Source organism: Babylonia areolata, chromosome 35 (genome assembly GCF_041734735.1).
Source record: "Babylonia areolata isolate BAREFJ2019XMU chromosome 35, ASM4173473v1, whole genome shotgun sequence".
Classification (NCBI taxonomy): domain Eukaryota; kingdom Metazoa; phylum Mollusca; class Gastropoda; order Neogastropoda; family Buccinidae; genus Babylonia; species Babylonia areolata.
Genome location: NC_134910.1, coordinates 25,523,305 through 25,548,304, shown reverse-complemented (window position 1 = coordinate 25,548,304; position 25,000 = coordinate 25,523,305). Strand labels below are relative to the sequence as shown.

Here is a 25,000-nt window from a genome sequence, read left to right as displayed (position 1 = left end):
ATCTTCTGTGTCCCTTCAAACCCCGCCTCCCCCTCCCTCCCTCTCTCTCTATCTCTCTCCACCTCCCCCCCCCCCCTCTCTCTCTCCCTCTTTCCCATCCTCAACACCTTCCTCCTAAACGCTGGAAATGTTCGTTCTGACGTTTGTATGCATACTTTTAAAAAAGTTTGAGTGTGAACTCCATCCTTTTTCGATGTTTATTTTTTATTTTATTTTCACCCTTTATCTATTGCTCTCGTTTGTCTGCTACCCTCCTCGAGGGCAGTACCTTAACTCTTTCCATACGAACGGCGAAAGAGACGACGTTAACAGCGTTTCACCCCAATTACCATCATCAAAATATTGCAGGCGGAAGGCTCTTATACTGAAGACGTGAATGTTGACAAAGAATACCACAATTCTGACGACGGAAGCTAAAGGTTGGGTCATTGAGACACCCACTGGACATCCGAGGGGTCTGTGTAGAGGAGAAGAGAGGACTGGCCGTACTGAGTGAGTTAAACAAAGAAGAACAAAAAAAACAACAACAACAAAAACAAAAACAAAAAAACAAAAAAACAACAAACACAAAACCGCCTGGGATTATGTTGAACTCTCTTTAATGACGAGGTCGTGGTTTTTTTGTGTGTTTTTTTTTTTTAAATCTTGCCTTGTCTTGCCCCTTGATCTGTCTGTTATGTGTCTCCTTACTTCTCTGTCCTGTCTCTTCACTCTTTCTTGTCCTGTTCTGTCTTGTCTTGTCCTGTCCTGTCCTGTCTCGTTCTGTCCTGTCCTGTCCTGTCCTGTCTCGTCCTGTCCTGTACTGTCCTGTCCTGTCTCGTCCTGTCCTGTCCTGTCTTGTCTTGTCCTGTCTCGTCCTGTCCTGTCCTGTCTCGTTCTGTCCTGTCCTGTCCTGTCTTGTCCTGTCTCGTCCTGTCTCGTCCTGTCCTGTCCTGTCCTGTCCTGTCTCGTCCTGTCCTGTCCTGTCTCGTCCTGTCCTGTCCTGTCTCGTCCTGTCCTGTCTCGTCCTGTCTCGTCCTGTCCTGTCTCGTCCTGTCCTGTCCTGTCTCGTCCTGTCCTGTCCTGTCTCGTCCTGTCCTGTCCTGTCCTGTCTCGTCCTGTCCTGTCCTGTCCTGTCCTGTCTCGTCCTTGCCTGTCCTGTCTCGTCCTGTCCTGTCTCGTCCCGCCTTGCCATTGCTTTGTCTTGTCCGGCTCTGTCCTGTCTTGTTGCACTTTGTCTTGTGTTTGTTCTGCCATGTTCTGTCCTGTCCTGTCCTGTCCCGTTTTGTTTTGTCTTGTGTTTGTTCTGCCATGTTCTGTCCTGTTCTGTCCTGTTTTGTTTTGTCTTGTGTTTGTTCTGCCATGTTCTGTCCTGTCCTGTTTTGTTTTGTCTTGTGTTTGTTCTGTCCTGTTTTGTTTTGTCTTGTGTTTGTTCTGCCATGTTCTGTCCTGTCCTGTTTTGTTTTGTCTTGTGCTTGTTCTGCCATGTTCTGTCTTGTCCTGTCCTGTCCTGTTTTGTTTTGTCTTGTGTTTGTTCTGCCATGTTCTGTCCTGTCCTGTTTTGTTTTGTCTTGTGCTTGTTCTGCCATGTTCTGTCCTGTCCTGTCCTGTTTTGTTTTGTCTTGTGTTTGTTCTGCCATGTTCTGTCCTGTCCTGTCCTGTTTTGTTTTGTGCTTGTTCTGCCATGTTCTGTCCTGTCCTGTTTTGTCTTGTGCTTGTTCTGCCATGTTCTGTCCTGCCCTGTCCTGCTGTATCCTGCACTACCCTGCCCTGCCCTGTCCTGTCCTGCCCTGCCCTGCCCTGCCCTGTCCTGTCCTGTCCTGCCCTGCCCTGCCCTGTCCTGTCCCTTACCTTGACTCCAACCAGTTCCCATTCCCCGTTGTCCACGAGGTTGGAGAGGTCCATGGTGTCTGAACTGTTCCACACATTCACCTGCACAAACAGCACGTGCACAGGTTACATTGTGTGTGTGTGTGTGTGTGTGTGTGTGTGTGTGTGTGTGTGTGTGTGTGTGTGTGTGTTGTGTATGAGAGAGAGCTAGAGAGAGAGAGCGATGGAGAGAGAGAGGGCGAGAGAGCGAGAGAACGAGCGAACGACAGAGAAAGAGAAAGAGAGAGAGACAGAGACAGAGAGAGATAGAGAGACAGAGACAGAGTCAAAGAGAGACAGACAGAGAGAAACAGAGATATAGCGAGACAGAGACAGAAATAGAGAGAGAGAGAGAGACAGAGACAGAGAGAGAGAGACAGAGAGAGACAGAAACTATTGGCAGAGGGATTCAGTCTTGTGTCCTTGTCTCAGATTCCATTTCAGCAGAGCTCAGTTCGCCTTCAGAATTCACCTGTGGACTTTGCGTACACTTAGAAACAAGTCGTAATACCAAGGCAGCTTGTTAATTGATGGGCAGCCAACTTTGATGCTGCTGTGATCTTAGTTCGATCTCAGCCTGTGCGACCCAAGACTTTCCTGTGTCAGCAAGACTTTCTTGTATCAGTTCTGTTGAAGAAGGGAGGTGGGGGTAAAACCAAGTGAAATATACAAGTGAAATCTAACGTTCAGTTCCGAGTTAAAAACAAACAAATAACCTCCCCAAAAACAACAACAACAACAACAACAAAAAACAAAACAACAACAACAACAACAAAACAAAAACCAAAAAACCCAAAAAAAACAAGCAAACAAAACCCAATAAAAAATAAACAAAACAAAACAAAAATACAACTTTCTTTTACGTCACGAATGAGAGAACATCTCCAAACAATCAACCTCAAAAGCTGTTGTGAAACCCCACTAAAATATACAAGTATTATCTGACGTTCGATTCTAAAGTTTCTAAAAAAAAGGAAGGCTTCCTCTACAGTTACCCACACTCAGACAACATCCACCAAAGACCACCCCAAAAGCTATTGTGAAACCCCACCTAAATATACAAGTATTATCTGACGTTCGATTCTAAAGTTTCTAAATAAAAAGGAAGGCTTCCTCTACAGTTACCCTCACTCAGACAACATCCACCAAAGACCACCCCAAAAGCTGTTGTGAAACCCCACTAAAATATACAAGTATTATCTGACGTTCGATTCTAAAGTTTCTAAAAAAAGGAAGGCTTCCTCTACAGTTACCCACACTCAGACAACATCCACCAAAGACCACCCCAAAAGCTGTTGTGAAACCCCACTAAAATATACAAGTATTATCTGACGTTCGATTCTAAAGTTTCTAAAAAAAAGGAAGGCTTCCTCCACAGTTACCCTCACTCAGACAACATCCACCAAAGACCACCCCAAAAGCTGTTGTGAAACCCCACTAAAATATACAAGTATTATCTGACGTTCGATTCTAAAGTTTCTAAAAAAAAAGGAAGGCTTCCTCTAGTTACCCACACTCAGACAACATCCACCAAAGACCACCCCAAAAGCTGTTGTGAAACCCCACTAAAATATACAAGTATTATCTGACGTTCGATTCTAAAGTTTCTAAAAAAGGAAGGCTTTCTCTACAGTTACCCACACTCAGACAACATCCACCAAAGACCACCTCAAAAGCTGTTGTGAAACCCCACTAAAATATACAAGTATTATCTGACGTTCGATTCTAAAATTTCTAAAAAAAAAGGATGGCTTCCTCTACAGTTACCCACACTCAGACAACATCCACCAAAGACCACCCCAAAAGCTGTTGTGAAACCCCACTAAAATATACAAGTATTATCCAGCGTTCGATTCTGAATAAAAAGAAACGATTCTTCTCCATTTACCCACACCCAGACAACATCCACCAACGTCTACCTGAAAACCGTTGTAGGCCCATGATCCCAGCTTGAGACTGCACACCTGATCGTCGAAGGGGAAGTAAGTGATGTCGATCTTGCAGGAGGAGCGGAAGCGAATGACGGGACCCCAGAAGACCTTGCTGTCGTTGTAGACCATGGCCAGGCTGGGCATGTATCCGGACGTGTAATCGTCAACGCTGTGTTGGATTGAGAACATGATCAGTGGATGGCTGATAAATTACTGAATGAATGGGAAACATGATCAGTAGATGGTTGATAAATTACTGAATGAATGGAAACATGATCAGTAGATGGTTGATTAATTACTGAATGAATGGAAAAATGATCAGTAGATGGTTGATAAATTACTGAATGAATGGAAAAATGATCAGTAGATGGTTGATAAATTACTGAATGAATGGAAAAATGATCAGTAGATGGTTGATAAATTACTGAATGAATGGAAAAATGATCAGTAGATGGTTGATATATTACTGAATGAATGGAAAAATGATCAGTAGATGGTTGATAAATTACTGAAGGAATGGAAAAATGATCAGTAGATGGTTGATTAATTACTGAAGGAATGGAAAAATGATCAGTAGATGGTTGATAAATTACTGAATGAATGGAAAAATGATCAGTAGATGGTTGATATATTAATGAATGAATGGAAAAATGATCAGTAGATGGTTGATAAATTACTGAAGGAATGGAAAAATGATCAGTAGATGGTTGATTAATTACTGAAGGAATGGAAAAATGATCAGTAGATGGTTGATAAATTAGATGGTTGATAAATTACTCAATGAATGGAAAAATGATCAGTAGATGGCTGATAAATTACTGAAGGAATGGAAAAATGATCAGTAGATGGTTGATAAATTACTGAATGAAAGGAAAAATGATCAGTAGATGGGAATTACTGAATGAATGGAAAAATGATCAGTAGATGGTTGATAAATTAGATGGTTGATAAATTACTGAATGAATGGAAAAATGACCAGTAGATGGCTGACAAATTACTGAATGAATGGAAAAATGACCAGCAGATGGCTGATAAATTACTGAATGAATGGAAAAATGATCAGTAGATGGCTGACAAATTACTGAATGAATGGAAAAATGATCAGTAGATGGCTGATAAATTACTGAATGAATGGAAAAATGATCAGTAGATGGTTGATAAATTACTGAATGAATGGAAAAATGATCAGTAGATGGCTGATAAATTACTGAATGAATGGAAAAATGATCAGTAGATGGTTGATAAATTACTGAATGAATGGAAAAATGATCAGTAGATGGTTAACAAATTACTGAATGAATGGCTGCTTACATGCCGGGGTAAATAAACAAAACCGTCATACATGTTAAATGTTACACGTTTGTCTAAGTGTGTATGTGCGCGTGCCTGAAATCTGATTGAATGACACAGGAAACGAATGATGAGCACCCAATGGCAGCCGTCAGTCGGCTCTACCCAGGTAGGCAGCCTGTTGTGTAAATGACCCCGTGTTTGTATAGCGCTTGGAGCTCGGTCTCCGACCGAGGATAGGCGCTATATAAATATCCATATCAATAATCAATCAATCAATAATGAGCCCAACACTCAGTTTATATCACAGATTGACAAAAGCTTACAGTGGAGCCAACAGCAGTGTAAAAGCTGTATGACCAACCCATCGCTCAACTCATACCACAGATTGACAAAAGCTTACAGTGGAGCCAACAGCAGTGTAAGAGCTGTATGACCAACCCATCGCTCAACTCATACCACAGATTGAGATAAGCTTACAGTGGAGCCAACAGCAGTGTAAGAGGTGTATGACCAACCCATCGCTCAACTCATATCACAGATTGGCAAAAGCTTACAGTGGAGCCAACAGCAGTGTAAAAGCTGTATGACCAACCCATCGCTCAACTCATACCACAGACTGGCAAAAGCTTACAGTGGAGCCAACAGCAGTGTAAGAGCTGTATGACCAACCCATCGCTCAACTCGTACCACAGACTGAGATAAGCTTACAGTGGAGCCAACAGCAGTGTAAGAGCTGTATGACCAACCCATCGCTCAACTCATACCACAGATTGAGATAAGCTTACAGTGGAGCCAACAGCAGTGTAAGAGCTGTATGACCAACCCATCGCTCAACTCCTACCACAGATTGACAAAAGCTTACAGTGGAGCCAACAGCAGTGTAAGAGCTGTATGACCAACCCATCGCTCAACTCATATCACAGATTGACAAAAGCTTACAGTGGAGCCAACAGCAGTGTAAGAGCTGTATGACCAACCCATCGCTCAACTCATATCACAGATTGAGATAAGCTTACAGTGGAGCCAACAGCAGTGTCAAGAGCTGTATGACCAACCCATCGCTCAACTCCTACCACAGATTGACAAAAGCTTACAGTGGAGCCAACAGCAGTGTAAGAGCTGTATGACCAACCCATCGCTCAACTCATATCACAGATTGACAAATGCTTACAGTGGAGCCAACAGCAGTGTCAAGAGCTGTATGACCAACCCATCGCTCAACTCATATCACAGATTGACAAAAGCTTACAGTGGAGCCAACAGCAGTGTAAGAGCTGTATGACCAACCCATCGCTCAACTCATACCACAGATTGAGATAAGCTTACAGTGGAGCCAACAGCAGTGTAAGAGCTGTATGACCAACCCATCGCTCAACTCATACCACAGATTGGCAAAAGCTTACAGTGGAGCCAACAGCAGTGTAAGAGATGTATGACCAACCAATCGCTCAACTCATATCACAGACAAATGCTTACAGATGGGCAAACGTGAGAGCTGTGTCATCAATGGTTTCTCCATTGCAGTGGGAAGTTGTTTACAGCTTAGTCTTCTGTGAAGGACTATTTTGTATTTTGTATTTCTTTTTATCACAACAGATTTCTCTGTGTGAAATTCGGGCTACTCTCCCCAGGGAGAGCGCGTCGCTACACTACAGCGCCACCCATTTTTTTTGTATTTTTCCTGCGTGCAGTTTTATTTGTTTTTCCTATTGACGTGGATTTTTCTACAGAATTTTGCCAGGAACATCCCTTTTATTGCCGTGGGTTCTTTTACGTGCGCTAAGTGCATGCTGCACACGGGACCTCGGTTTATCGTCTCATCCGAATGACTAGCGTCCAGACCACCACTCAAGGTCTAGTGGAGGGGGAGAAAATATGGGCGGCTGAGCCGTGATTCGAACCAGCGCGCTCAGATTCTCTCGCTTCCTATGCGGACGCGTTACCTCTAGGCCATCACTCCACTATGACTCTAAGACTAGGAGGCAAGATTTCACTGGCTCTTAGTGCTGCAGTCTTGGGGGGGTAGTTGACCAGTTGGCCTTTGGGAACCATCCCCAACACTGACTGACTGTCCTAAAACCCTCTTGTCCGAGAGAGTGGGGATGTAACTTGGGGCAAAACACTTTTCGCTAAAATCAAATTCTAGCCCAGATAGTTGGGACAGCAGTTGCCTCCTCTGATGTTCTGATGGTCATAGTCATACACGACTGACTATCGTAATTACAAAAAAAAAAAAAAAGAAAAAAAAAGAAGAAAAAAAAAAGACATGCATATAATTCATAACTGCTTCATAACTAATCAACACTTTTCTGATGAATAAATAAATAAATAAATAGATAACTACATGAATGAATAGATAAATAAATAAATAAATAAGTTATTTGCTCATGCTCGCGAATCGAGCAGAGGAACCCCCCCCCCCTCCCCATCCTCCCCCCCCTCTCCCCTCTTTTAGGGGAAATGTGGCAGAATGAGTTAAGATGTTATACAGCACTCTGTGCTGCATTTTTCTTAGTAAAGATTTTCCATCCAGATCTACACATGTTTGCTGTGGTCTGATTGCTGTGTGCGCTCTTTATGTTGATTTGTATGCAGTTGTGATCGTGATTTCTTCTGACGCTTGGTTCCTTGTTGTATATTTTGACTGTGATGCACTTCATATGTTGCTGTGATGGGCCCACGGGATGTGAGAGTGTGACACTGCCTTTTTTTTTTTTTTGCACAAATTTGATGGTAGGGGGTGGGGGTGGGGGGTGGGGGGGCAAATAACTTATTTATTTATTTATTCATTTATTCATTCGTGTAGGCATTGCGTAAGCCTGCATATCATTATGGTGACGTCGGGTATCCTGAACATCGTACAGCACTGTGCCGGGTAGACAGATCCCCTCACCTGTTGTACAGCAATATGTCGGGTAGACAGATCCCCTCACCTGTTGTACAGCACTATGTCGGGTACACAGATCCTCTCACCTGTTGTACAGCACTGTGTCGGGTACACAGATCCCCTCACCTGTTGTACAGCACTGTGTCGGGTAGACAGATCCCCTCACCTGTTGTACAGCACTATGTCGGGTAGACAGATCCTCTCACCTGTTGTACAGCACTATGTCGGGTAGACAGATCCTCTCACCTGTTGTACAGCACTATGTCGGGTAGAGAGATCCCCTCACCTGTTGTACAGCACTATGTCGGGTAGACAGATCCTCTCACCTTTTGTACAGCACTATGTCGGGTAGACAGATCCCTCACCTGTTGTACAGCACTATGTCGGGTAGAGAGATCCTCTCACCTGTTGTACAGCACTATGTCGGGTAGACAGATCCCCTCACCTGTTGTACAGCACTATGTCGGGTAGACAGATCCTCTCACCTGTTGTACAGCACTGTGTCGGGTAGACAGATCCTCTCACCTGTTGTACAGCACTATGTCGGGTAGACAGATCCTCTCACCTGTTGTACAGCACTATGTCGGGTAGACAGATCCTCTCACCTGTTGTACAGCACTATGTCGGGTAGAGAGATCCTCTCACCTGTTGTACAGCACTATGTCGGGTAGACAGATCCCCTCACCTGTTGTACAGCACTATGCCGGGTAGACAGATCCTCTCACCTGTTGTACAGCACTGTGTCGGGTAGACAGATCCCCTCACCTGTTGTACAGCACTATGTCGGGTACACAGATCCTCTCACCTGTTGTACAGCACTATGTCCGGGTAGACAGATCCTCTCACCTGTTGTACAGCACTATGTCCGGGTAGACAGATCCTCTCACCTGTTGTACAGCACTGTGTCGGGTACACAGATCCTCTCACCTGTTGTACAGCACTATGTCCGGGTAGACAGATCCCCTCACCTGTTGTACAGCACTATGTCGGGTAGACAGATCCTCTCACCTGTTGTACAGCACTATGTCGGGTACACAGATCCTCTCACCTGTTGTACAGCACTATGTCGGGTACACAGATCCCCTCACCTGTTGTACAGCACTATGTCGGGTACACAGATCCCCTCACCTGTTGTACAGCACTATGTCGGGTAGACAGATCCTCTCACCTGTTGTACAACACTGTGTCGGGTACACAGATCCTCTCACCTGTTGTACAGCACTGTGTCGGGTACACAGATCCTCTCACCTGTTGTACAGCACTATGTCGGGTACACAGATCCTCTCACCTGTTGTACAGCACTATGTCGGGTACACAGATCCTCTCACCTGTTGTACAGGATTATGTCGGGTAGACAGATCCTCTCACCTGTTTGTACAGCACTGTGTCGGGTAGACAGATCCTCTCACCTGTTGTACAGCACTATGTCGGGTAGACAGATCCTCTCACCTGTTGTACAGCACTATGTCGGGTAGCCAGATCCCCTCACCTGTTGTACAGCACTATGTCGGGTAGACAGATCCCCTCACCTGTTGTACAGCACTATGTCGGGTACACAGATCCTCTCACCTGTTGTACAGCACTATGTCGGGTACACAGATCCCCTCACCTGTTGTACAGCACTATGTCGGGTAGACAGATCCCCTCACCTGTTGTACAGCACTATGTCGGGTACACAGATCCTCTCACCTGTTGTACAGCACTATGTCGGGTACACAGATCCTCTCACCTGTTGTACAGCACTATGTCGGGTAGACAGATCCACTCACCTGTTGTACAGCACTGTGTCGGGTACACAGATCCCCTCACCTGTTGTACAGCACTATGTCGGGTAGACAGATCCCCTCACCTGTTGTACAGCACTATGTCCGGTAGACAGATCCCCTCACCTGTTGTACAGCACTATGTCGGGTAGAGAGATCCCCTCACCTGTTGTACAGCACTATGTCGGGTACACAGATCCTCTCACCTGTTGTACAGCACTATACCGGGTAGACAGATCCTCTCACCTGTTGTACAGCACTATGTCGGGTACACAGATCCCCTCACCTGTTGTACAGCACTATGTCGGGTACACAGATCCCCTCACCTGTTGTACAGCACTATGTCGGGTAGAGAGATCCTCTCACCTGTTGTACAGCACTATGTCGGGTACACAGATCCCCTCACCTGTTGTACAGCACTATGTCGGGTAGACAGATCCCCTCACCTGTTGTACAGCACTATGTCGGGTACACAGATCCCCTCACCTGTTGTACAGCACTATGTCGGGTAGACAGATCCCCTCACCTGTTGTACAGCACTATGTCGGGTAGACAGATCCTCTCACCTGTTGTACAGGATTATGTCGGGTAGACAGATCCCCTCACCTGTTGTACAGCACTATGTCGGGTAGCCAGATCCCCTCACCTGTTGTACAGCACTATGTCGGGTAGCCAGATCCTCTCACCTGTTGTACAGCACTATGTCGGGTACACAGATCCCCTCACCTGTTGTACAGCACTATGTCGGGTACACAGATCCCCTCACCTGTTGTACAGCACTATGTCGGGTAGAGAGATCCTCTCACCTGTTGTACAGCACTATGTCGGGTACACAGATCCCCTCACCTGTTGTACAGCACTATGTCGGGTAGACAGATCCCCTCACCTGTTGTACAGCACTATGTCGGGTACACAGATCCCCTCACCTGTTGTACAGCACTATGTCGGGTAGACAGATCCCCTCACCTGTTGTACAGCACTATGTCGGGTAGACAGATCCTCTCACCTGTTGTACAGGATTATGTCGGGTAGACAGATCCCCTCACCTGTTGTACAGCACTATGTCGGGTAGCCAGATCCTCTCACCTGTTGTACAGCACTATGTCGGGTAGCCAGATCCCCTCACCTGTTGTACAGCACTATGTCGGGTAGCCAGATCCTGTCGCAGGGGATCCGTATGGATCTGATCCCTCCGAAGTCACTGCTGTTCCATCCCAGTCTCTGGTCGTACCACGTCTGTGACACAGACACACACAGACACACACGCGCGCACACGCACACACACACACAGAGTGAGATAAGCATGCGGAATAAGTATTATGCATACGGGTACGGATAAAAAGTGTTGTTGTTGTTGCTGCTGCTGCTGCTGTTTTTCCTCTCTAAAAGAAGGTATCGTTACTGTTTTTTTTTATATTCTTACTTGCGAAAATGTTCTGTTTAGTTTGTTTTTCTTTCAAAATATTTATGGACATGTATGATCAACTATGTTTACATTACCAGCTGTTAAGATAAGTACATACATACATACATACATACATACATACATGCATGCATGCATGCATGCATACATACATACATACATACAGGCAGACAGACAGACAAAAATAAAGCCGTAATACACACACACACATTATATGCATATATCTATATCTATCTATCTCTCTCTCTATATATGCATATCTATCTATCTATCTATTTATCTATCTATCTATCTATCTATCTATCTATATATATATATATATATATATATATGTGTGTGTGTGTGTGTGTGTGTGTGTGTGTGTGTGTGTGTAGACAATTTGGCAAAATCTTGCTAGAACTGTGGCAAAGCTGAAAAGGCCAACAACAAAAAAAGAAGAAAAAGAAAAAAAAAAAAAAGTCAGCCATTACCAAGGATAATTATAATTTTCTGTTTCTAAGACAGTTGTGTCTCATTGGCATTTCTAACAACGTTTGTGCATTTCCAACAAAAAAACAACATCTCTATGCAAACCATCGCTGTTTTGATTATTGGTTTGATCCCGAACGGAGAAAGAGGCCTCGTCTGGGATACAGATAATTTATTCAACTAGGGGTGTGGTGTGTGGGAGGTGGTGTGGGGGTGCTGCTGAGCGTGGATGGGGAACAAAAACAAAAACGAGAATGTGGAGTGATGGCCTAGAGGTAACGCGTCCGCCTAGGAAGCGAGAGAATCTGAGCGCGCAGGTTCGAGTCACAGCTCAGCCGCCGGTATTTTCTCCCCCTCCACTAGAACTTGAGTGGCTGTCTGGACGCTAGTCATTCGGATGGGACGATAAACCGAGGTCCCCTGTGCAGCATGCACTTAGCGCACGTAAAAGAACCCACGGCAACAAAAGGATTGTTCCTGGGGAAATTCTGTGGAAAAATTGACTTCGATAGCCAAAAAAAACAACAAACAAATAAATTCTGCACGCAGGAAAAAAAAAGGGGGTAGCGCTCTCAGTGTAGCGACGCGCTCTCCCTGGGGAGAGCAGCCCGAATTTCATACAGAGAAATCTGTTGTGACAAGAAATACAATACAATATAATACAAAAAGAAGATCAATAACAGAACAAAAAAAGAACAAGAGTAGAAGAACAAGAACGGCAACAAGAACAATTCAGTTTCAGTTTCAGTAGCTCAAGGAGGCGTCACTGCGTTCGGACAAATCCATATACGCTACACCACATCTGCCAAGCAGATGCCTGACCAGCAGCGTAACCCAACGCGCTTAGTCAGGCCTTGAGAACAAGAACAAGACCAACAATATTAAAAAAAAGAAAAAAAAAGAAGAACAACAAAGAAAGAATGAGTGAAACAAAGAAAGAAAGAAAGAAAGACAGAAAAGAAAAGAAAAGAAAGAAAGAAAAAAAAAAATCCCAAGAGTAATAATAAGACGCCACATCTAATGCCAGCCTTACATGTCATTGTTTTCTCTCTCTTTCTCTCTCTCCCTCTGTGTGTGTGTGTGTGTGTGTGTGTGTGTGTGCGCGCGCGCGCGTGCGATATCTCCATCTAGAGGAATAAACCTTTTTTTTTTTTTTTTTTAAATTCGTTTTTGCTATGATACGGACAGTGTAAATTCTTCCTAACTTTGCAACGATTGATGGGGAATCAGAAGGAGCCGATGTATTTCCCAGTTGAATCGGACTTGACAGGCTAAAGCAAACAAGAAAAGACAAGAAAAAGAAAAAAAAAGAAAAGAAAAAAAGAGTGAGAGCGAGAGAGACAGACCGACAGACAGAGAGCAAGAGAATGAGAGAGAAAGAGAGAGGGAGAGAGAGAGAGAGAAAGGGAGAGAGAGATGGGGGAGAGATAGATAGATAGAGAGAGAGGGAGAGAGTGGGGGGGGGGAGATAGAGGAAGACAGAGACAGACAGACATACACAGAGGCAGACACACAGACGCAGAGAGAGAGAGGGGGAGAGACAGACAGACAGACAGAGACATACAGAAACAGACAGATAGACAGACAGTCAGAGACACAGAGAGAGACAGAGATAGAGAGACAAAGAGAGAGAAAGAGACAGACAGAGAGAAAGAAAGAGAGAGAGAGAGAGAGAGAGACAGAGACAGACAGAGAAAGAGAGAGAGAGAGACACAGAGACAGACAGAGAGAGAGAGACAGAGACAGAAAGAGAGACAGAGACACACAGAGACAGAGAGAGAGAGAGACAGAGAGAGAGAGAGAGACAGAGACACAGAACTAGAGACAGACAGAGAGAAAGAGACAGAGACAGAGAGAGAGAGAGAGAGAGAGAGAGAGAGAGAGAGAGAGAGAGAGAGAGAGAGAGAAACGGAACTGTTCCCCCTCTTAAGACGGCCCACAGGGAGCATACAATTCTTTGTGACTCTCTTCAAGCACTGTTTTTGTTGTTGTTTTTTTTTATCCGGAGAGGTGGGTGTGGGGGAGAGGGTTTTTGGGGAGTGGAAGAGGGGAGGGGGAGTGGTGGTGGAGGGGGTAAGGTGGGGGGTGGAGGGGGTGCGGTAGGGCACGTTTTTGACGTATAATTTTTTTTATTTTTTTTATTTTTTAAGTTGCATGCCCAAGATCTAATATATATAGGTTTCCCTGCTTGCTTGGGTTTTGTTTCTTTTTTTTTCGATTTATTATTATTATTATTTTTTTTTTTCATCTGTTACTTTATATTATAGCATGAACACTGTTTCAAACTTTCAGTCTGCTAAAAAACACACTAACAAAAAGCCACAAAAAGAACCACAACAACAAAAAAAAAATCATATCAACAAAGGCCTATCCCTCAATGAAAGAAAGAAAAGAAAAGAAAGAGAGAGAGAGAGAGAGAGAGAGAGAGAGAGAGAGAGAGAGAGAGAGAGAGAGAGAGAGAGAGAGAGAGAGACTTCAACAGTCCTACTTGATAACAAAACTGTTTAACCCTTTTACTGCCAGTCAATTTAGAATGCGAAATTCCCTTGTGCTATAAACACACACACACACACACACACACACACACACACACACACACAAATGGTGTCTGAGAATTTCTACGGACTCCCCCCGTGATGTGTAGAAAATAATTATGGCCTGTCATACCACCGAACATTAAGAGCAGTAGGTTCATGGATAACATACCCATGCACTGGTCACCCTTCAGTGACATGGGTCCTCTATCTAGCTTGTGCATAAATGCGAGTTTGGTGGTGAAAGGGTTAAAGGAAACTATTAAAACGAAATTTTACGTTGATATGATCTCGTTACAAGATCCAATGTGGCTAAAACAACCCTCCCCCCCACCCCTCCCCCTCCAAAGGGAGAGAGACGTAAGGAAAGACAAGACAACAACAGTAGCAACACAAACAAACAACACAAAAAGCAATGGACTGACAACACTGCAAAATGGACGAACAACAACAACAACAACAACAACACTTGCAGAAACCCTGCAGGCTTTGAGACACACACCCGTCAAATATTGAGGAATCTGGTGACCAATTCTGCGTGGGTACCAAAATTAATAACTTTTTGTTTTCGTGGTTATAAAGAAGAAATGAAATGAAATGAAATTATGGTGCTTAGAGCCTCGCCGACCACTAAGGCCATCTCAAGGCTATCGCCACGTTAATATCTACTACAAGGGTAAAAAAAAACCCAATTAAAACGAGTCACCACTTTAAACTTTTCACTCAAAGTATAAAAAAACCTTCCATAGTTTAAAACCTTCAAATCTGATTTAAAATGTTCACTTCTTTCAAGAAGTCCATCAGCCCCCACGGAGGGACATCACGAAACAAGGTCTTCAAAGAAACTATAAAGAAGAAGAAGAAGAAGGAGGAGGAGGAGGAGGAGGAAGAGGAGGAGGAGGAGAAGAAGAAGAAGAAGAAGGAGGAGGAGGAGGAGGAGGAAGAGGAGGAGGAGGAGGAAGAGGAGGAGAAGGAGAAGGAGGAGGAGAAGAAGGAGGAGGAAGAGGAGGAGAAGAAGAAGAAGAAGAAGAAGGAAGAAGAAAAAGGAGGAGAAGGAGGAAGAGGAGGAGGAGGAGGAAGAGGAGGAGTAGAAGGAGGAGGAGAAGAAGGAGGAGGAAGAGGAGGAGGAGGAAAAGGAGAAAAAGAAGAAGGAGGAGGAAGAGGAGGAGGAGGAGGAAGAAGAAGAAGAAGAAGAAGAAGACAAAAAGGAACACAAATACATGAATCAATAACTACATAGATTAGTAAAGACCGAAAACTGAGTGAGAATAAACCCATAAAGAAGAAAGCAACCAAAAACAGAAAACAAATAAGGGCATATATTATATAAAAAAAAATGATTAAATAATATTTCACATACGTATATATATGAATAAATACATTGGTAAATAAATGTCGCCACTTCAGAAAAAAACAACAACAACACACACACACACACACCAAAAAACAAACAAACAAAAAAACACAGAAAATTCTAATTCCGTGGTTTTTAAACCAATACAAAATATGCATAATTATTGGACCACCAGAAGCCGAGATTCGTAACCCAACAATCCGTTTATTTATTTATTTTTTTGTTTATTTATTCATTTATTTATTTATCTATTTTATTTTAAAAAAAATTATTCAACCATTCATTTATTTATTCATTCATTTAATTTCCTTTCGTGTTATTTTATTTTATTCCTGTATCAATTCTCTGTTTATCTGTTTATCCAAATCGTCTATTCAATCATAGTGAGAGCGTTATCCTATTGTTGGTGTTTGTTGTTGTTATTGCTGTTTGGTTTTCTTTCATTTCTTATACATATATATATACTCCCTTAAAAAATAGCAACCGCCTTAATGCATGTATTAACGAAGGGATGATGGAGAAAAGGAAGGAAGGAAAGAAGGAATGAAAGAAGGAGGGAAAAGACGAAGGAATGAGGGAGAAAAGAAGGAAGGAAAGAAGGAGGGAAAAGACGAAGGAATGAGGGAGAAAAGAAGGAAGGAAAGAAGGAGGGAAAAGACGAAGGAGTGAAGGAGAAAAGAAGGAAAGAAGGAGGGAAAAGACGAAGGAATGAAGGAGAAAAAAGGAAGGAAAGAAGGGGGGAAAAGACGAAGGAATGAAGGAGAAAAGAAGGAAGGAAAGAAGGAGGGAAAAGACGAAGGAATGAAGGAGAAAAGAAGGAAGGAAAGAAGGAGGGAAAAGACGAAGGAATGAAGGAGAAAAGAAGGAAGGAAAGAAGGAGGGAAAAGACGAAGGAATGAGGGAGAAAAAGGACACAACACCATGTCGAAACTAGGCCTTGAATTCAGATCAGTGATGGCATTTATACATTTCAAAACCTTCAGTTTGTTTCGATTTAAAATGGTGTGACCAGCGCTGCCAAACACAGGCTGTTTTGGCGAGAGTTGTGAATAAACAGTTCGACTGAACTGAACATGCACTTATGGTTATTCATCCTTCCAATGCCTTATGTCTGTAGACCAGTCATTTTACCCATAACTTCGAAATGGGAATAAAAGATGGGAGAGAGAGAGAGAGAGAGAGAGAGAGAGAGAGAGAGAGAGAGAGAGAGAGAGAGAGAGAGAGAGAGAGAGAGAGAGAGAACTCAAATCGTTGGTTGTTTTTTTTGTGTGTTGTTTTGTTTTGTTCAAGGATTAAGATTTTATGCATGGCATATTCTTTCAATGTGTCCTTTCTATCCTTGAGAGAGAGAGAGAGGGAGAGAGAAACAAAGACAGACAGACATACAGGGATACAGAGACAAACAGACAGACAGAGAGAGAGAGAGAGACAGAGACATATAGACACACAGAGAGAGACGTAGAGAGAGAGTTGGAGACAGAGAGACAGACATACAGAGAGACAGACAGAGAGACGGAGAGAGTTGGAGACAGAGAGACGGAGAGAGAGAGAGAGAGAGAGAGAGAGAGAGAGAGAGAGAGAGCATTGTGAGACACAGATATACAAGAAAGAAAGAGCAATCAGAAAGACAGACAGACAGTGACGATAGAAAACATGTATCCAAAGCTTCACAGACAGAGACAGAAGATGGAGGCCATTAAGGAAATTAGAAAAAAAAGAAGAAGAAGAAGAAAAAAAAGGATTAAAATAGATTAAGTAACTAAAAAAAATATATATATACACACACAATATATATCAAAATAAGACAAAATAAAAACAAAACAAAACATAGAATGCAATAAAACAGAACAAAATAAAATGACAAAAAAAAGGAAACTAAAATAAAACACAGTAAAAATGAAATCTAAAACGACATCGTAACCCTCCCTCGAAAATCAAGCTATCATCTTTTTTTTGTGAGGGGGTGGGGGTGTGATGGGGGGGGGGAGGGGGGGGAGGGGAGGTGGGGGGATTTTTGTTGTCTTTTTTTCCCAAGCCACGCAATTTTACAAGTCAATAGGCTGTTTCGTCCTGTGGGAATCCCATCCATTTATTTCGTTTATCTGTCCTTCATTCCTTCTTTCCTTCAGTAATGCCTTCCTTCCTTTCTTCCTTCAGTAATGCCTTCCTTCCTTCCTTCCTTCATTCTTCCTTCCTTCCTTCAGTATTGCCTTCCTTCCTTCCTCCTTCCTTCAGTATTGCCTTCCTTCCTTCTTCCTTCCTTCAGTATTGCCTTCCTTCCTTCCTTCCTTCCTTCCTTCAGTATTGCCTTCCTTCCTTCCTTCCTTCCTTCCTTCAGTATTGCCTTCCTTCCTTCGTCCTTCCTTCCTTCAGTATTGCCTTCCTTCCTTCCTTCCTTCCTTCATTCTTCCTTCCTTCCTTCAGTATTGCCTTCCTTCCTTCCATCCTTCCTTCCTTCAGTATTGCCTTCCTTCCCCCTTCCTGCCTTCCTTCCCCCTTCCTCCCTTCCTTCAATCTTTCCTTCAGTATTGCCTTCCTGCCTGCCTTCCTTCCTTCCTTCAGTATTGCCTTCCTTCCTTCAGTATTGACCTCCTTCCTTCCTTCCTTCAGTATTGACCTCCTTCCTTCAGTATTGACCTCCTTCCTTCCTTCCTGCCTTCCTTCCTCCAGTATTGACCTCCTTCCTTCCTTCAGTATTGACCTCCTTCCTTCAGTATTGACCTCCTTCCTTCCTTCCTTCAGTATTGACCTCCTTCCTTCCTTCCTTCAGTATTGACCTCCTTCCTTCCTTCCTTCAGTATTGACCTCCTTCCTTCCTTCCTTCCTTCCTTCCTTCAGTATTGACCTCCTTCCTTCCTTCCTTCCTTCCTTCAGTATTGCCTTCCTTCCTTCGTTCAGTATTGCCTTCCTCCTTTCAGTATTGCCTTTCTTCCTTCCTTCCTTCTTTCAGGATTGCCTGCCTTCCTTCTTTCAGGACTGCCTTCCTTCCATCCTTCCTTCCTTCAGTATTGCCTTCCTTCCTTCTTTCAGGATTGCCTTCCTTCCTTCCTTCCTTCAGTATTGCCTTCCTTCCTTCTTTCAGGATTGCCTTCCTTCCTTCCTTCAGCATTGCCTTCCTTCCTTCCTTCCTTCCTTCAGTATTGCCTTCCTTCCTTCCTTCAGTATTGCCTTCTTTCCTTCTTCCTGCCTTCTTTCTGTTTGACTCCCACACTCCGATTCTTTCGATAGATTGATCTTTCTTATTTCTGTTTGTTTGTTTGCTTCTTTCTTTCGTTTCTGCCTTCATTCTTCATTCCTTTCTTCTTTCTGTCTATTTTTCCTTCCTTCCTTCTTCCTTTCTATCGGTAGAACTTTCTTTTTTTTAGTGTGTGCATATTTCTTTCTTTTTATTTTAGTTTCACATTCCTTTTCTTCTTTATTTCTCTTCCTTCTGTAATTCTTTCTGGAATGAATAAGAAAGAAAAAAAGCGCATTTGTCATAAACCAATCCAAGACCAGGGCAAACGTGGAAAACCCCAGGGTAGAACGCATTTGGCGTGTTCCTTTCACGCATGATACTTCAATACTTCAAGTTGAGAGAGAGAGAGAGAGAGAGAGAGAGAGAGAGAGAGGGAGAGGGAGAGAGAGAGGGGGGAGTGAGAGAGGATTGAGAGAGGGAGGAAGAGAGAGAGAGAGAGAGGATGGAGAGAGAGAGAGGGAGAGAGAGAGAGGATGGAGAGCGGGAGGGAGAGAGAGGGGGGAGAGAGGGGAGGGAGAGAGAGAGGGGGGAGGGAGTGGAGAGAGAGATGGAGAGAGAGAGAGGGGGGGGAGAAAGGGGAGGGGAGGGAGAGAGAGAGAGAGAGAGAGGGGGGGGGGGGAGGGGGGGGGAGGGAGAGAAAGGGAGAGAGGGGAGGTCTTTTCCATCCTTCCTCCCTTCCTTCTTTCCTTCCTTCTTTTCTCCCTCATTCCTTCATCTTTTCCCTCTTTCTTTCCTTCCTTCTTTTCTCCCTCATTCCTTCGTCTTTTCCCTCCTTCTTTCCTTCCTTCTCTTCTCCCTCCTTCCTTCTTTTCTCCCTCGTTTTTTCGTCTTTTCCCTCCTTCCTCCATTCCTTCTCTTCTCCCTCATTCCTTCTTTTCTCCCTCGTTTTTTCGTCTTTTCCTTCCTTCCTCCCTTCCTTCTTTTCTCCCTCATTCCTTTTTTTTTTTCCCTCCTTCCTTCCTTCCTTCTTTTCTCCCTCATTCCTTCGTTTTTCCCTCCTTCCTTCCTTCCTTCTTTTCTCCCTCATTCCTTCGTTTTTTCCCTCCTTCCTTCCTTCCTTCTTTTCTCCCTCATTCCTTCGTTTTTCCCTCCTTCCTTCCTTCCTTCTTTTCTCCCTCATTCCTTCGTTTTTTCCCTCCTTCCTTCTTTTCTCCCTCATTCCTTCGTTTTTCCCTCCTTCCTTCCTTCCTTCTTTTCTCCCTCGTTTTTTCGTCTTTTCCCTCCTTCCTTCGTTTTTTCCCTCCTTCCTTCCTTCCTTCTTTTCTCCCTCATTCCTTCGTTTTTTCCCTCCTTCCTTCCTTCCTTCTTTTCTCCCTCGTTTTTTCGTCTTTTCCCTCCTTCCTTCCTTCCTTCTTTTCTCCCTCGTTCCTTCTTTTCTCCCTCGTTTTTTCGTCTTTTCCCTCCTTCCTCCATTCCTTCTCTTCTCCCTCATTCCCTCTTTTCTCCCTCGTTTTTTCGTCTTTTCCCTCCTTCCTTCCTTCTTTTCTCCCTCATTCCTTCGTTTTTTCCTTCCTTCCTTCCTTCTTTTCTCCCTCGTTCCTTCTTTTCTCCCTCGTTTTTTCGTCTTTTCCCTCCTTCCTCCATTCCTTCTCTTCTCCCTCATTCCCTCTTTTCTCCCTCGTTTTTTCGTCTTTTCTCTCCTCCCTTCCTTCTTTTCTCCCTCATTCCTTCGTTTTTTTCCCTTCTTCCTTCCTTCCTTCCTTCCTTCTTTTCTCCCTCATTCCTTCGTTTTTTCCCTCCTTCTTTCCTTCCTTGTTTTCTCCTTCATTCCTTCGTCTTTTCCCTCCTTCTGTCCTTCCTTCTTTTCTCCTTCATTCCTTCGTCTTTTCCCTCCTTCTTTCCTTCCTTCTTTTCTCCTTCATTCCTTCGTCTTTTCCCTCCTTCTGTCCTTCCTTCTTTTCTCCTTCATTCCTTCGTCTTTTCCCTCCTTCTTTCCTTCCTTCTTTTCTCCCTCATTCCTTCGTCTTTCCCCTCCTTCTTTCCTTCCTTCTTTTCTCCCTCATTCCTTCTTCTTTCCCCTCCTTCTTTCCTTCCTTCTTTTCTCCCTCATTCCTTCGTCTTTTCCCTCCTTCCTTCGTTTTTTCCCTCCTTCCTTCCTTCCTTCTTTTCTCCCTCGTTTTTTCGTCTTTTCCCTCCTTCCTTCGTCTTTTCCCTCTTTCCTCCATTTCTTCTTTTCTCCCTCATTCCTTCGTCTTTTCCCTGCTTCTTTCCGTCTTTCCTTCCTCCTGCACCCCCCCCTTCCTTCCTTCCTATTTCCCTTTGTTTCTTCTCCTTCTTGCCTTCCTTCTCATTGTTCCTTGCTTTCCGTCTTTTCCTTCCTACCTTCGTTTCTCTGTCATATTCTTCCTCTCTGTCTGTCTGTCTGTCTGTCTGTCTCTTTTTCTGTCTCTCTGTCTCTGTCTTTCTCCCCCCCCCACCCTCTCTCTCTCTGTGTATCTCTCGGTCTTTGTCTGTCTATCTGTCTCTGTCTCTCGCTGTCTCTGTCCCTGTCTCTCTGTCCGCCTTTCTGTATCTCTGTCTCTTTCTTGGTCTCTATCTATTCTCTCTCTATGTCTCTGTCTCTCTCTCTCTCTGACTGTCTGTCTATCTCTCTCTCTCTGTCTCTTTCTTTCTCTCTCTGTATCTCTCAGTCTTTGTCTGTCTGTCTCTCGCCGTCTCTTTCCCTGTCTCTCTGTCTGCCCCCCCCCTCTCTCTCTCTGTGTATCTCTGTCTCTTTCTTGGTCTCTTTATCTATTCTCTGCCTATGTCTCTCTCTCTGTCTCTGTCTGTCTCTCTGTCCACATCGCAAGTGAACAAAAAAACCCAAATACACACAAGGTGATGGGAATCACTCAGTGAAATAGGCAGCACAGAAAAGACCCGGTGTTCACAGAGAGAAGATGAAGAACATTGCTGGGGTCAATAAAACACTGACCTACATATTGATTGTTCTCACCCCCCCCCCCACCCATCTCCCTCCTTCCTTCTTTTCTCCTTCATTCCTTCGTCTTTTCCTTCCTTCTTTTCTCCTTCATTCCTTCGTCTTTTCCCTCCTTCTTTCCTTCCTTCTTTTCTCCTTCATTCCTTCGTCTTTTCCTTCCTTCTTTTCTCCTTCATTCCTTCGTCTTTTCCCTCCTTTCCTTCTTTCTTTTCTCCTTCATTCCTCCTTCTTTCCTTCCTTCTTTTCTCCTTCATTCCTTCGTCTTTCCCTCCTTCTGTCCTTCCTTCTTTTCTCCTTCATTCCTTCGTCTTTTCCTTCCTTCTTTTCTCCTTCATTCCTTCGTCTTTTCCCTCCTTCTTTCCTGCCTTCTTTTCTCCTTCATTCCTTCGTCTTTTCCCTCCTTCTTTCCTTCCTTCTTTTCTCCTTCATTCCTTCGTCTTTTCCCTCCTTCTTTCCTTCCTTCTTTTCTCCTTCATTCCTTCGTCTTTCCTTCCTTCTTTTCTCCTTCATTCCTTCGTCTTTCCCTCCTTCTTTCCTTCCCTCATTCCTTCATCTTTTCCCTCTTTCTTTTCTTCCTTCTTTTCTCCTTCATTCCTTCGTCTTTCCCCTCCTTCTTTCCTTCCTTCATTCCTTCGTCTTTCCCTCCTTCTTTCCTTCCTTCTTTTCTCCTTCATTCCTTCATTGCCACCTCCCCCCCCCCACCTCCCCCCTCCCCCCCTCCCACCCAGAAAGGAGGGAAATAAATAAATAGATTAATGGACCAGAAGGAGGTGGCTATTTTCTTTCTTTTTTGCCCGCAAAAACAAAAAACCCCCAGGGATGGGGGGCCAGCGACAGCAGGAAAGGGTTTTTTCCCAAAAACTTCCCCCAAAAACCGCCCCAAATTTTCCCCCCCCCTTTCATTTTTTCCCCCCCCCCCCCAGCCCTCCTTTTCTTATCCTTCCTTTCCTTCCCCCCCCATCCACCTCCCCTTTAAAAGGGGGGCCCCCCTTTTTTCCCCCTTTTTTTTTTTCCCCCCCCCCCCTTTTTTCCCCTTTTTTTTTTTGTTTCCCCCAAAAACCCCCCCTTTTTTCCCCCCCTTTTTTTTCTCTCCCCTTTCTTTTGGGGAAAAAACCCCCCCCTTTTTTTATTTTTTTTCCCCCCCCCCCCCCCCCCCCCCTTTTTTTTTTTTCCTTTTTTTTAAAACCCCCCCCCCGCCCCACCCCCCTCCTTCCCCCTCTTTCCAAAAACCCCCCCCCTTTCTTTTTTCCCCCCCCCTTTCCAAACCCCCCCCCCCCACCCTTCCCCCTTTTTTTTCCTTTTTTCCCCCCTTTTTTTCCCCCCCCAAACCCCCCCCCCCCCCCCCCCCCCCCCCCCCAAAAAAATTTTTTCCCCCCCTTTTTGGGGGGAAAAAAACCGCCTACTTCAAAAAAAAAAGGGGGGGGGGGGGGGTTTTAAATTAAATAAATTTTTTTTGGGGGGAAAAAAAAAAACCCTTTCCTCCCAAAAAAACCCAAAACCCAAAAAACCTTTTCTTCCCCAACCCCCCCCAACCAAAACCCAAAGCCCAAAACCCCCCTCCCCCCAACCAAAACCAACAAAAAAACCCCCCCCCCCAAAAAAACTACAAAAAAAAATTTTTTCCCCAAGGGAACAAAAACCCGGGAAAAAACCCCCAAAAAAAACCCCCAAAAAAAAAAAATTTTTTAAAACATTTTTGGGGGGGTTTTTTTTTTTTTTTTTTCCTTTTACCCCAAACAAAATCCCAACCTTTTTCCCTTTCCCCCTTCCCCTCCTTTTTCCCCATCTCTCTCCTTCCTTTTAACCCCTTTTCCTCTTCCCTCCCTTTTTTTTTCCCCCCTCACCTTTAAACCTCCTTTTCTCCCCTCCCTCCTTTCCCCCCCTTTTAACCACCCTTTTAAACTTTTTCTTCCTCCTCCTCCTCCTTTTCCCCTTTTTCCCCCCCCCCTCTCTCTAAAAAACCCCCATTAAACCCCTTTCTTTTTCCTTTCCCCTCCCCCCCCCTCTCTCAAACCTAACCCCCTTTCAAATTTTTTCTCTTCCTCCTCCCCTCCTCTCCCCTCCTCTACCAAACCCCTTTAAAAATTTTTTTTCTTCCCCCTTCCTTCCCCCCCCTCTCTCTAACCTAACCCTCCTTAAACCCCCTTTTTCCTTTTTCCCTCCTTCTCTCCCCCCCCCCTTTTTCTCCCCCAAACCCCTACCTTTCAAATTTTTTTCCCCTTTCCCCCTCCTTCCCCCTTTTTTCCTCCTCACCCTACCTTCAAACTTTTTTCCCTCCTCCCCCCCCCCTCTCTAACCAACCCCCCCAAATTTTTCCTTTTTCCCTCCCCCCCCCTCCTCTCCCCAACTCCCCCCCCTTTAAAACCTTTTTTCCCTCCCCCCCCCCCCCCCTCTCTAAAACCAACCCTTTAAAAACCTTTTTTCCCCCCTCCCCCCCCCTCCCCTCTCTCTTTTCCCACCCAAAACCTAAAACCCTTTTTTCCTCCCCCCCCCCTCTCTTACCTAACCCCCTTCAAATTTTTCTTCTTCCTCCTCCCCCTCCCTCTCTTCCTAACCTAACCTTTTCAAATTTCTTTTTTTCCCCCCTCCCCCCCCCCCTCTTTTAACCAAACCCCCTCTTAAAACTTTTCTCTTCTTCCCCTCCTTTTCCCCCTCTCTAAACCCCCTTTTTCAAACTTTTCTTATCCTTCCCCTTCCCCTTTTCCCCCTCCTTTCCCCCCATTCTCAAAACTCACCTATTAAAACTTTCTCCCTCCCCCTCCTCCTTCCCCCCTCTCTAACTAACCACCTTAAACTTTCTTTTTCCCTCCCTTTTTTTTATCCCCCCCCCCTTAAAACTTTCCCTCTCCTCCTCCTTCTTCCCCCCCTCCTCAAAACAACCTCCTTTCAAACTTTTCTTCCTCCCCCTTTCCCCCCCTCTCTCAAAACTACACCTCCCTTCAAAACTTTCCTCCTCCCCTCCTTTTTCCATCTTTTAAAAACTCACCTCCCTTCAAACTTTTCTTCCTCCTTCTCCTCCCCCCTTTTAAAATACCCCCACCTTCAAACTTCTCTCCTCTTTCTTCCTCCACTCTCTCTAAACTACATCCTACCTTCAAACTATTCTTCTTTTCCCCCTTTTCCTCCCTTTTTAAAAATACCCCCTACCTTCAAACTTTTTTCCCTCCCCTCCTTTTTCCCTCCTTTTCTCTAAATACATACCTTAAAAATTTTCCCTCCCCTCCCCCTTCTTCCCCCCTCTCTCTAAACTACATCTCCCTTAAAAATATTCTTCCTCCCCCTTTCTTCTTTCCTTCCTCTAAAACTACTCCTCCCTTAAAAAATTTTCTTCCTCCCCCCTT

At 44.4% G+C, this 25,000-nt stretch overlaps 1 protein-coding gene across 1 annotated transcript in view; it reads right to left on the bottom strand.

The window, feature by feature from the left end:
• The window catches only part of LOC143278035 (uncharacterized), a 144,008-nt gene that overhangs the window by 13,408 nt on the left and 105,600 nt on the right, over positions 1-25,000 (bottom strand). Inside the window, exons 4-6 of the mRNA XM_076583047.1 lie at positions 10,849-10,958; positions 3,768-3,948; positions 1,831-1,911 (exon numbers count right to left, since the gene is read on the bottom strand). Of these exons, the coding sequence (XP_076439162.1) occupies positions 1,831-1,911; positions 3,768-3,948; positions 10,849-10,958 (372 nt within the window). The remainder of the gene's footprint in view (positions 1-1,830; positions 1,912-3,767; positions 3,949-10,848; positions 10,959-25,000) is intronic.